Source organism: Anastrepha obliqua, chromosome 2 (genome assembly GCF_027943255.1).
Source record: "Anastrepha obliqua isolate idAnaObli1 chromosome 2, idAnaObli1_1.0, whole genome shotgun sequence".
Taxonomy (NCBI): Eukaryota; Metazoa; Arthropoda; class Insecta; order Diptera; family Tephritidae; genus Anastrepha; species Anastrepha obliqua.
In genome coordinates, this window is record NC_072893.1 from 101,318,179 (window position 1) to 101,330,822 (window position 12,644).

Here is a 12,644-nt window from a genome sequence, read left to right on the forward strand (position 1 = left end):
TGGGTTCATGCCAAATGATTCATAAATTGGATCCATTATTTCTCTAAACCCTTCAATGTCCAGGAACAGAAATGGTTTTCCATTGGTGGTGACAATTTTTAATATTGAAGAAACTTGAATTTGCACTCGGGTGATACGTCACTTTTCTTTTTTTCACATTGTTGCACTTCGATGTCCTCGTTATTGCCCCATTCTTTATAAATTTCCGCTTGTTTTGTAGTTAAATGTCGTTTTAAATTTGTAGCATGAGTGCCTGACAATTTCAAACCGCATACATTACAAATTGATTTTTATTTTCTTGCGGATTAAATTTAAAGAACGGATGCACTTTTTTATTCAAATCTCTTCCCATTTTGCATTTTCTCGACAATTCGAAAATAGTCAATATTGGAATATTTCGCGTAGAATTATTTGCCAATATTCAATTTTTGTCAAGTCGAGTGCCCGCGGCTCCGTAAATATGTTTGCACCCATATATGTATGTAAATATATGTTTCTAAATGCTCGACAACCGCAGCTGCCTGTTCAAGGTTACTGTACATTAGGCCGGGTCGATTTGTGGGAAGGCAAAAAAATCGCCCATTGCTCTGTGAAAATCATATTCTAGGGATCAGAATAAGAAATTTTGCCGAAGGAACCATACCTCTAAAACGATTTCTGATGCCCCCCAATATGGGTCGAACTTTTCTTTTCTTTCTTTTCTATAACTCACATTCATTCATTTACATATGTTCTGACTAAATAAATTTCTTATATTTCCATATTTTCAAACATGTTCGGCACGAAGTAAATTTGTAACTAAATGTAGTTTTTACGTCGAACATAACTGATTGTTTGGTCGTTGCAAAACGTCAGCTCACTGATGAATTTCAACTGTCACTCCAAACTGTAAATGTGGCACTCACATAAGGGTTAAGTAACACTAACATATCTGCTTTTGGGATTGGACGTGGTAGATTGCCGTGGCAGACCGAAAAAGCAAACAATTTTGTTTTGGCTAGTGCAAATATATGAAAATCAAGATTGTCGATGGAGTTTCTTAAAAGCGGATTTAAGACGGTGCTGGGCACTACGGAGCCTGGGCAGCAGCCTAGTGCAGCAGAAACGGTTGAAAAATTGGTTGACCGTGTTGTGTCTTCGACGTTGTTGGATGATAGGCGCGATGCTTGTCGTGCATTAAAGGCACTATCTAGAAAATATCGAATTGAGGTCGGAGCCCAAGGAATGCCGGCTTTAGTGCAGATTCTGAAACATGATTGTCAAGATTCAGAAATAATAAGCTACGCTTTAGATGCATTGTGTAATATAACAACATCTGAAGAGTTCGATGAAGAAGCTGACAACCCAGTTGTTTCAGTCAATATCGGAGAGCAGTTTACTGAAATGTTTATAAAAGTACCCGATCATGTTACCTTAGTTATGGGCTACCTGGAAGAATATGATTTTCGTGTACGACGTGCGGCAATTCAACTTATTACTACTTTAATTGCCAACAAAACTCGAGACCTACAAGAAATAATTTTGGTGAGCCCGATGGGTGTGTCCAAGTTAATGGACCTACTGACTGATAGCCGTGAGGTTATTCGAAACGATGCACTACTCTTACTCATTCAGTTAACAAAAGGTAACTCCAATATACAAAAAATTGTTGCTTTTGAAAACGCATTTGATAAAATTTTCGAAATTATTCAAAGTGAGGGATGCTCCGATGGCGGCATTGTTGTTGAAGATTGTTTAATACTTTTACTGAATTTATTAAAGAATAATTCAAGCAATCAACAATTTTTCAAAGAAGGCTCTTTTATCCAACGGCTGTCGCCAATGTTTATTATCGCTCCGGAAACTGAAGAAGTTGGATGGTCACCACAAAAGGTGTCAAATATACATTGCATGTTGCAGGTAGTGCGCGCATTAGTAACACCAAGTAATCAACAGCAAGTTGTGTCATCTTGTCAAAAGGTGATGCGCAAGTCAAATCTGTTGGATGCATTATGCAGCATTTTGATGGGTAGCGGAGTACCAGCTGATATACTCACTGAAACCATAAACGCCGTTGCGGAAATAGTTCGCGGTGACAAAGAGAACCAAGAGCAATTGAGCATGGTTATGGCGCCTAGTAATCCTCCTCGACCAGCTATAGTCGTACTTTTAATGTCCATGATCAACGAGAAGCAGATGTTGGCACTAAGGTGCGCAGTTTTGTATTGTTTTCAGTGCTATCTGTTTCGCAACGTAGATGGACATCAAGCGGTAGTACAAACATTATTACCGTCTTCTGAAGCTGAAGTTAGTAGCCATTCAACAGGGCAATTATTATGTGTCGGCCTCTTTTCAACAGATTCCTTAGCTAACTGGTTTTCCGCTGTAGCTCTTATGCATGCGCTTGTCGATAGTGTTGCTCAGAAAGAGGAACTTATGCGCGTACTTTTGGCCACACCTGGCGGAGGCAAACCCGTAACTTTGTTGGAACAATGTACAAATCTACTTCAGCAAGATAGTTACAAACTACAAAGTAAAGTTGGACTTTTAATGTTGCTTGGAATGTGGTTAGCACATTGTCCAGGTGCCGTTAAAATGTTTCTCGCTACAAATGGAACGATGGCTTATTTGACAGCACAGATTAGTGCCAATGAGCATGATGAGAATGAATATCTAATTCAAGGATTATGCGCGTTTCTTATGGGCGTGTGTATTCAATTTAATGATAATAGTCTTCCCAATCAAAAGCGGGATGATATCTGTCAACTGGTGATTAAGCGTATAGGTCAAGAAACATTTTGTAACAAATTAAGTGAAGTATCACGACATGAAGCCTATAGCCGTGCTTGCAAACAACCTCAAATTCGAGCGAAGTCGGCCGCTGATCTATTACTGGATTACGAATATTGTAAATTATACAAAGGTTTGGAAGCCTTAATAGGAAAAGTAGTTAGTGGTTTCGATGTCGATGGCATAGAACTAACTGAACTAACTCTCAGTTCTGAAGCTTCGGCGCTTGTAGCAAAATACAAAAGTATTATACGGGATCTTGATGGACAAATAAATTTGTTACAGCAAAATTCAAAAAAAATTGAAGCTAAAAATATTGAATTAGAACATAATCTGGCGCAAGTAGAAAGCCTTAATACCCAACTGTCTGACCAAAATACACTGCTGAAAGCTCAATTGGGAGCCGTACAAAATGGCACTTCTTCTGCGTGTGATGTTGCAACGGCTAATGCCCTTAATGCTGCACATTTTCAGACGAATTTATATTGTGCAGAAAACCTACGTTTGACACGAGAAATAGAGGACATACGCAAGCAAGTTGACAATGAAAAACAACGAGCTAATACTGCGAATGAAGATTTACAAAAACTACAGAAAGATCAAGAAGATCTGCTGGAACTCCTTATGGACCAAGAAAATAAAATTATTAAATATGAACAGCAACTACGCTTAGCCGGTGTGCCTGTTGAAAATGATGATGAAACGGAAAATAAAACAGACATAAATTTCGATGAAGGCACCTCTAATGCGAATATTAGTAAATGTACAGAAAGTGCGACTACTAATTAAATACCTTAAAAAAATTGATTGTAGATCCACATAAGTATAGTAAATCTATATATAGAACGTACGACAATTTTATCTATATAACAGTGTATTTCCATATAATTCCGAAAAAAATGTTTATGTAAATATTTATTATGTGAACATCAACATCGTTTTCTTCTAATAAAAAAATAATTAAATTTTTATTGTTTAAGAACGTTTTATTGTTTTAAATAACGTTTTACACAGCATACATAATTTGCTTCCCAAAGGTTTTCAATGGGGTTTATGTCGGGTGACTGGCTAAGCTAATCGATAACTTTAACATTATTTTGTAAAAACCATTCCCCGTACTAACTTTTAAGAGCTTTTTGGGTCATTATCAAAAAACACCCAAGCATGCCTCAGCAAATTATAGCATAACTTCTTGAAGTATGTCCTTGTACAGAAATTTATCCATTTATTAGTTATGAGGTGAATATGCCCTACTCCATACCAAGAGGGACATCCACGAATCATTATGTGGCCGCCACAGTGCTATACTGTTTTTTTTTGTGTTTCGAGAACCGCGGTGGGAAATCTTGACTTTCGTCCAGTATGATTTCCGAATAAATATACGTTTGTTTCATCGCTCCAAAAATACTATGTGTTATACCATTTTTGCATACCCTTTGGTCCACACCATGCCTTGTGCTCTGGAGCGAAACTTTTTACTTAAATTTCAACAGAGGAACTTGACTAGCTATTCTGCCTGGTAGGTTCATGTTGTACAATCGACGTCGTACAGTTCTCACTGATGCAATGCAAGCTTTTTTTTTTTGTTTTCGAAGATTGACAACAAGCCGCCGCTTCGCAACTGTGCAATGCTGCGCACGACCCATCGTTGAAAGAAGTTCATATTTGTGCAACCAATAACGCAACAGACAATTAGTAGAAACTAATAAAAAAAAGTTTACGTTGTACTAAAAGGCCATTATGACAGGAGATTGACTAGAATACAATGAAATAAAGAAAGAATACAAGAAAATGGTTAAAGTAAAAAAATTCAGTATATGGAGCGATTGGTTGAAACAAATAGATATGATAGTCGTTTAATGTGGAAATATTTAAAAAATGTTGTTAATAACACAGATAACAAAGGAAACATTAAAGAGGAGCTTATCGACGGGAAAATAGGAAAATATACAGAAATAATAGTGAGATGGCTAATAAATTAAACGAATTCTTTGTGAATAGTATTCTCGATATACATAAATACATAGTAACATTGAAAATGTTGATTATGAATTGATAAAATGGGGAAAACCCCCAACTACGTTTAAATTCGAGGAAATAAGCACAGATAAAATCGTTCATATTAAGGGGTTAGGGGTAGTCAGAATTTTCAAAAAATCGATTTATTTTTTTTTTGCATTTTCTTAAAGTATAATGTTTTAAAAATATTGTGTAAAAATTTGAAGTGAATCCGACAAATACTTTTCAAGTTATTCAACAATTAACAAAGGGCGCTCGGCCGCTCCGGAGCCGATAGCAAAACTTTAAATGCGTTTTTCTCAAAACTATGTTTTTCAAACTGGTGAACACTGTAACTTAAAAACCGCTACGTAGATTTCAATAAAATTTATACAGCTTTTGAAAAACATAAAAAACTTGTGCCTGATCGAAGGATTTTTTTTTTTCAAAAATTTCGATTTTTTTTTAACAATTAACTGTTGGTTTTTTCCCGAAAATCTGGAAAAAAATTTTCTGAGGCCGCCATTTTGTTCATTTTGAAAAAAAAAGCTTCGATCAGGCACAAGATTATCTATTAATAAAACTAATTTTTCTTGTCCGATTGGTTTTAGATGAATCTGCAAGGACTTGTGATGTTCACCGCAAGGGACTTCTGGAGAAACGGGCTTCACACAAACAGCGATAACTTTTGCAATTATTAATTTTTTTTTTTAAATTTTGGTGAAGTCAAGTTAAAACATGATGTTTTTATGCTATGTTTTTATTTTTGTTAAATAAATTAATTAAGTAGCAAAAAAAAATTCGTGAAAATCATCATTTTTTCGAGCCTCTGACTACCCCTAACCCCTTAATTAAGGATTCAGTGGCATATATGGGCCACTTTTACGCCATCTAGTAAATAGTAGTCTTAGGTCAAGAACAGTACCTCTGCAATGGAGAATTTCCACCATAGTACCAGTAAAGAAGGTGAAAAGTACTATTAAAGCTGAGGAAGTTAGACCTATAAACACCCTTCCTAATTTGGAAGAAAATATTAGAAACGGTGGTTAAAAACCAACTAATAATCTATATTGAGACCAATAATATATCATAAAATAACAGTCCGGTTTCAGGGCAAAACATTCATGCGAAACTGCTATCGCAGTGGAAGGAAGAGCTCAATGTAGCAGTGTTTATTGACCTTAAAAGAGCCTTCGAGACGATTGACCGGGAAATAATGTTTAAAAAATTGGAATATATTGACGTCGAAAGCACTGAACTTGAATGGTTCCGTAGTTTCTTGTCAGACCCGAAGCAATAAACTGTTATAGCATTCCCATGGCAGCCGGTTCTACGTTACCGGAATGACTCGGGTTTTTCCTGACCAAGGGCTGCCGCCCCAGTAAACTAGCCCTGTCTAGTGAACACCCCACCTCTTACGTCACAGGAGCAACTCCTCGCAGCAACCTTGCTCCAAATGCTTCTCCTGATGGCTCCTGGGCCAGAAGTACTCTATTACTGTCTCCACCTCAGTTAGGTGAAACAAGTGCAACGGGTGGAGCCATCTTATGACCTGTTCAGGCCTTAAGACTCATAGGAAGTGGTCCACACGGTATGTGGCCTCGTGTTGCTTCCGCCATCAGGCGTCCAATACCTCCACGGCTACTACCCCCCCTACATAGGAAAGAGGTATAAAAGTTGGGTTTATATATCAATAGTTGAGCCGCATTTAATATACGATTATACGATTTTTTCCATGACTAGGGACACACTAGTTGAGAAACTCCAAAAAATGCAAAACAGATGCGATTCATTTTGAATAAGTGTTATGATACACCCATACTAGAAATAATCAGAGACAAAGGATTAAAATATTTTAACGAACTACCAACTTAAATAAAAAATTCTGTTAACATTAGCACTTCCAAGAGGCTGCTATTTAATCACAGTAAAACGTTGCCGATTAGATAGTAACTAGACCCTTCCTTTCCAAGGAGTGGGAATATGCATTACATTAACCATGTTAAACTATAAATTAGGCTGTAAAAACTTTAAAATTATAAACTATAATTTGTTTTATTGTACACATATGTATATCTATAAATAAATACCTGGGGTGAAGAGGCTCTGGTCCACCGCAAGGTCCCTGTCGAACCCAATGAAGCACAATGACAGCAATCACTTTTGGAATGAGGAAACATAAAGATTCCAACGCCAATTGACCCGTTGGTATCAAAGTGGTAAAGTGCACAATTAACGATAAACACACAAATAAGTGACTGAAGTGGTCCGCAAAATACCTGTGTGGTCAATACTGGTAAGTAATATTTCACGACCAAAACCCAAAAAAAGGAGGAGCATAAAGCAAGGAATGTCGCAGAGTGGTGTCCTTTTACCCTTGCTTTATAACTTCTACATATCGAAGCTCCCTTAACCACCAAAGGAAGTTTCACTGAACCTATAAGTATATGCTGACAACTGGTTGTCCAAATATATTTGCTTTGCCCAAATCATGGGTTTTTCGAAAGCCATATATTACAAAACCCATAAGGTACCCAATCCTGATCTTGATGATCCACAGAGAAACTAAAATCGCTATAATACAGCTTCTCGAATTCAGTAAGATTTCGCGCTACGATGATTGATGCACTCTCATTATATAATATATACATATATAACTAGTATGTAACCCCCGAAAATCGGGTGGGCCTTTTTCCCACGGAAAGTAAACAGCATATGTGACACTTTTATATATTAAAAGTTATGATGATTAGAAAAGTGTATATTTTTATTTATATAGGGTGATCAATCATGAGGTGCTTTTTTCAATAGTTAAAAAAAAAAAAAAAAATGTAAATTATGTTCAAAACCTTTATTTATCATTTGAAAGGACATTCTTTGACATTTACTTTTTAAATATGACTTCATTCAAATATTGGCCGCAACTACGCTTAAGGTGGTCCATTCTGAAGGTCCAATTTTCAATCACTCGTTCGAGCATTTCGACTGGTATGTCGTGAATAACACGCGTAATGTTGGCTTCCAGAGCTTCAATCGTAGCTGGTTTATCAGCATAGACCTTGGACTTCACGAATCCCCAAAGAAAAAAGTCCAAAGGTGTGATATCACAAGATCTTGGTGGCCAACTCACAGGTCCTAAACGTGAAATCAGCTGCTCTCCGAAATGACTTCTCAATAAAGTCATTGTTTCACGAGCTGTATTGCAAGTGGCTCCGTCACAGAACGCTGATTTTCATAATACAGTTGAACAATTTGTAGACGTTGTTGCGGTGTGAGTCTTTCCATGATGAAATGCCAAACGCTGTTCAACAAATCCACGATGACAGTTTGCCACAACTCGCGCGCGATCTGTAAAAAAAACGCAAATGAAAAAAACTCCTCTTAATTGATCACCCTATATGTAATATGTAAGAACTTATGTATATATCATTTTTAAAATTTTTTTCAGTTAAATCAGTAATTTTTTTTTTTAATTACTTCATCTTGCCCTTCGCCGTGTCCTATGCGCAAAAGAAAATTACAATAGTCGCGTTCTTGACTATGCATATTGATTGTGAGCTTAAATGATTTAAAAAATTTCCACAAAGAGCAACGCGCTAAACAATTACCAACTATGCCAGTTCGCGTACTTCTCGGTATCACAGGCAAAACTTGCCTAAAGTCTCCACCCAGAATAATAATTTTCCCACCAAAAGGCGTCTCATTTTGGTGAATATCGCGCAAAAGACGATTTGAACACAACAGAGCTCTGCCAGGTATCATGCTAGCTTCATCCCAAATAATAGCTTTTGCTGCGTTTAATGCCTGACCAGCTTTAGTGTTTGGTTTTACCAAAGAAACTGACGATTCAGTCAACGGTATGGGAAATTTAAAAACGCTGTGAGCAGTTCGCCCGCCTGGCAACAAAATTGAAGCTATACCTGTCCAAGCTACGGTAATCTCTGTTTCTCCAATGCCACGAATATAGTGAGTAAGAGTTTTATATAGAAATGTTTTTCCAGAGCCACCAGGTCCATCAATAAAAACAGCTTTAACAGATATGCCCTCATCATTTAACATTGTACATACTTCGTCAAAAATGTGTTTTTGTTCTCGATTAAGCTGATCTTTTAATGCTTGTACGCATATCAAATCGACTTCAATGTCAGTTGGTCGTCCTCTAGGCATATTTTAAAATTAAATATAGATGTACTTTTTTCTTAAAATAAATTCTATTTTGCGTCTGTCCAAAACTCTTTCTAATTTGCACTGTTACCGTTGTTTTAAGTGAATTGACAAATTTCAAAACAATTATTGAGAATCCAAATGTACATTTATAAGTGCTCTTGTATGTGTCGTAATCCCGCTCACAAAATTAATTTTACTCATTGCATAGACATGCTGTGATCAATATGAAAATGTTAATAACTTTACATACGAATATCTCATTAATAAATGAACCAATTTAATTTTTTCAAACATACTCGTCAAATATTTTCTTTTGATATATATAATATTTCATATCTGTACATATTGTAGTAGGGTGGTCCAAAAAAAATTTGTATGCTGCCGCCCCCCAAAATAGTAAAGAATGAAAAATAAAAAGACCCGTATTTTTTTTTTTTTTAATCAGACCATATTTAATGGTGCCGCCGGGGCTTTGAAATATCCCATGTATTTTGCATGGGAAAAAAATACTTTTTCGTAGATTTCATGTAAAAACCTGGAAAATGAATATATTTTAACCGGATAACTCAGTTTCTCTTCATAATTGGTCAGGGAATAACAACCAATTATGAAATAATTAATTTTTTTGTATTAACTAAGAAAAAATCGAAAAACAATATTTTATATTACTTTTATGAAAATAGTTAATACAAAAAAAATTAATTATTTCATAATTGGTTGTTATTCCCTGACCAATTATGAAGAGAAACTGAGTTATCCGGTTAAAATATATTCATTTTCCAGGTTTTTACATGAAATCTACGAAAAAGTATTTTTTTCCCATGCAAAATACATGGGATATTTCAAAGCCCCGGCGGCACCATTAAATATGGTCTGATTAAAAAAAAAAATACGGGTCTTTTTATTTTTCATTCTTTACCATTATGGGGGGCGGCAGCATAAAAATTTTAATATACATTTTTTCCCATGCATTTTTGGACCACCCTAATATTGTAGTTTAGTCGGAATAAGCGCCATGTTTTAAAGTAATACTATGGATAGAAGAAGATAACGGAGCAAAGTGCATGTTTTGGCCAAAAACAAATTAAAGAGTTCTTTGCCCATACAATGCTGTGCTCATTAGAAAGAGAGCTAAACAAAGCAAACGTACTCATATATATTTGTGTGTCATCCCGTTTTGCATAGACATCGCTGTTATCAATATAAAAATTTTGATAACTTTACTCGCAAATATTTCATGAACAAATTAACCAATTTTAATTTTTATAACTTTCCGGAAATATGCTCATCAAAACCTTTCTTTTGATATATATTTCATATCTGTACATATTGTAGTTTAGTCAGAATAAGCGCCATGTTTTAAAATAATACTATTGAAGATTGGCGCGTACACCCTTTTTGGGTGTTTGGCCGAGCTTCTCCTCCTATTTGTGGTGTGCTTCTTAATGGGAGGACCTACAGTTTGAAGCCGACTCCGAACGGCAGATATTTTTTATGAGGAGCTTTTTCATGGCAGATATACACTCGGAGGTATGCCATTGCCTGTCGAAGGGCGACCGCTATTAGAAAAAACGTTTTCTTCATTTTTGTCTTCCACCGAGATTCGAACCTACCTACGTTTTCTCTTAATACCGAATGGTAGTCACCCACCACCCCATTCGGTTACGGCGGCCTCTCAATTCTTACCTCTAGTATTATAGCTATGGGAAATATTTGGATCTAGTGAAACATGAAATTGTTTCAAAATAAAGCGGCACATAAATGCACTTTTAAGTGCTCGCACTCTTAAGTTTGTTGCAATAATTTTAAAACAAAATAACATAAATCACAAAAGTTCATTTAGTAGCGTAGAACCACATTTAAATGTATATTTTAAAGGTCACCAAATATTAACACCAAGAAGATTAAAATATTTCAATCCTTTATTTCAGAACCGTTTTAAAATATTTACTTTTTGTCACTTGAAATTGAGCTCTTTGATTCTCTCAAAGAAGCAGACCGGCGTCTCTTTGCCTCTTCGCGTTTAGCTTTGGATTCCTTCTTACGCTGTGCTAACAATTTAGCATAATCAGCAGCGGCCTCCTTGGAAGCAGTTTGGCGTTTCTTCTTCAAAGCAATGCGTCTACGCTTTCTTTGTAGGACGACTGGAGTAACAAGACGCTGGATTTTCGGGGCTTTGGATGTTGCTTTTTTATTATCCTTGGCGGGCAATGGGCGGCGAACCACAAAGCGGCGCACATCATCATCCTTGGTCAAATTGTAAAGTTTGCGAATTTTACTAGCTCTTTTAGGACCAAGCCTCCTTGGAACAGTTGTGTCAGTGAGACCGGCAAGTTCTTGTTCGCCTTTCTTTACAATAACGAGAGCTAAAACCGACATGTTAGCGTCGACAATGCAACCGCGAACCGATTTCCGTTTTCTCTCACCAGTGCGGCGAGGTCTGTAGCAAGAGTGACCCTTTTTCAGCAATAAACGTACACGACCTAAAAAGAAATGGATTTAAAAAACTTTCCCAAACATTAATCAATCATTTTGTTACCATGGGACAGTACTCCTTGTTTCATTGGGAAACCTTGTTTATCATTTCCGCCAGCGATGCGCAGATGATAACCCTTCCATTCATCTCCGAGCACATCAGCTTCCACAATCTGTCCCATTCGTTTCTCATAAAAGATGCGCAGCTTGTGCTCATCCACAACTTCGTATAATTTTTGGCATCCAGTGGCCGGGAAAGACACGTTAAGCTGAAAACGCACAAAGTTATTAATTGTTTCACCAGAATATAAATAAAGAAAAACAGGTCCCATCAATTGAGGCTAATTTAATCCACATATATCTCCGTGATCACTTAAACACATGATGAACTTTTAAGCAATATTCTTTATTCACTGCATTTAGAATAGCCTCAAATGAAAAATTTTTCGCAAAAATACATTATATGAATTTATTTTAATAAAAGTTCCCACACACCTTCATTTTTCACTCCAATTTCATGGAACACCGAACAGAAAAGGGAAGCGAAATACTTTCGGCGAGCATGAGTGGATGTCCATTCTCAATGGATGCGAATGAGAATTCACAATGGATGCAAATGAGGGATTTTAACGCCCAAAATTGTCGGTAAGACAGTTCATGTAACCAGTTTGCGCATTTTAACTCAATTATTAAAATTTTTAAATTGGCTTAGCATAGTTTACCAACAATATAAAAAACATTACCAACAATTTCCGAATACGAGTGCTAAAACAAATATACATATTTTTTTGTTTCAAGTTAATTGTCGAATACATTATTTACCAAAGTATGGCATGAATATTCTTTGTTGTCTTTCAAAATGTATCAGAACCTCTCCTGTTATTGGTGTCTTAACAGTTTAAAACTCATTTCTTATTTTCGACATTAATTTTTGTTTCATTTCGGAGATTTTCCTTAGAATATTCTATTTAATTTACCCAATTTAAGTAGTCATACAAACATCTCTAAACACAATAAACACACGAGATTTGGATTTATTTCATAACTTTCATTGACTTCAGAATTATCTTGTTACAAAGAACGTAAATAATATATAACTAATTCTATGTGCTACAGTATAATAATTTATAATATAATGTATAGTATTTACATTGTTTGATGCAATCGATTTCCCGAAGTGGGGCATGCGATATTTAGTGGTCCCACTCTCATTGGCCGTTTAAATAATTTTGAAA

General features: G+C 36.0%; 2 protein-coding genes across 2 annotated transcripts; one reads left to right on the plus strand and one right to left on the minus strand.

Moving 5' to 3' along the window:
* Nucleotides 1-877: 877 nt before the first annotated feature.
* LOC129237798 (general vesicular transport factor p115) lies at nt 878-3,698 on the plus strand. Its single transcript, XM_054872735.1, has one exon. The coding sequence runs from the start codon at nt 1,030-1,032 to the stop codon at nt 3,556-3,558; it is 2,529 nt and encodes an 842-aa protein (XP_054728710.1). The 5' UTR covers nt 878-1,029; the 3' UTR covers nt 3,559-3,698.
* A 7,070-nt stretch (nt 3,699-10,768) lies between these two features.
* Nucleotides 10,769-11,999, minus strand: LOC129238888 (40S ribosomal protein S6). Its single transcript, XM_054874112.1, has 3 exons — nt 11,905-11,999; nt 11,474-11,678; nt 10,769-11,417 (listed from the first exon to the last, which is right to left on the minus strand). The coding sequence occupies exons 1-3, from the start codon at nt 11,908-11,910 to the stop codon at nt 10,882-10,884; spliced, it is 747 nt and encodes a 248-aa protein (XP_054730087.1). The 5' UTR covers nt 11,911-11,999; the 3' UTR covers nt 10,769-10,881.
* Nucleotides 12,000-12,644: the final 645 nt, after the last annotated feature.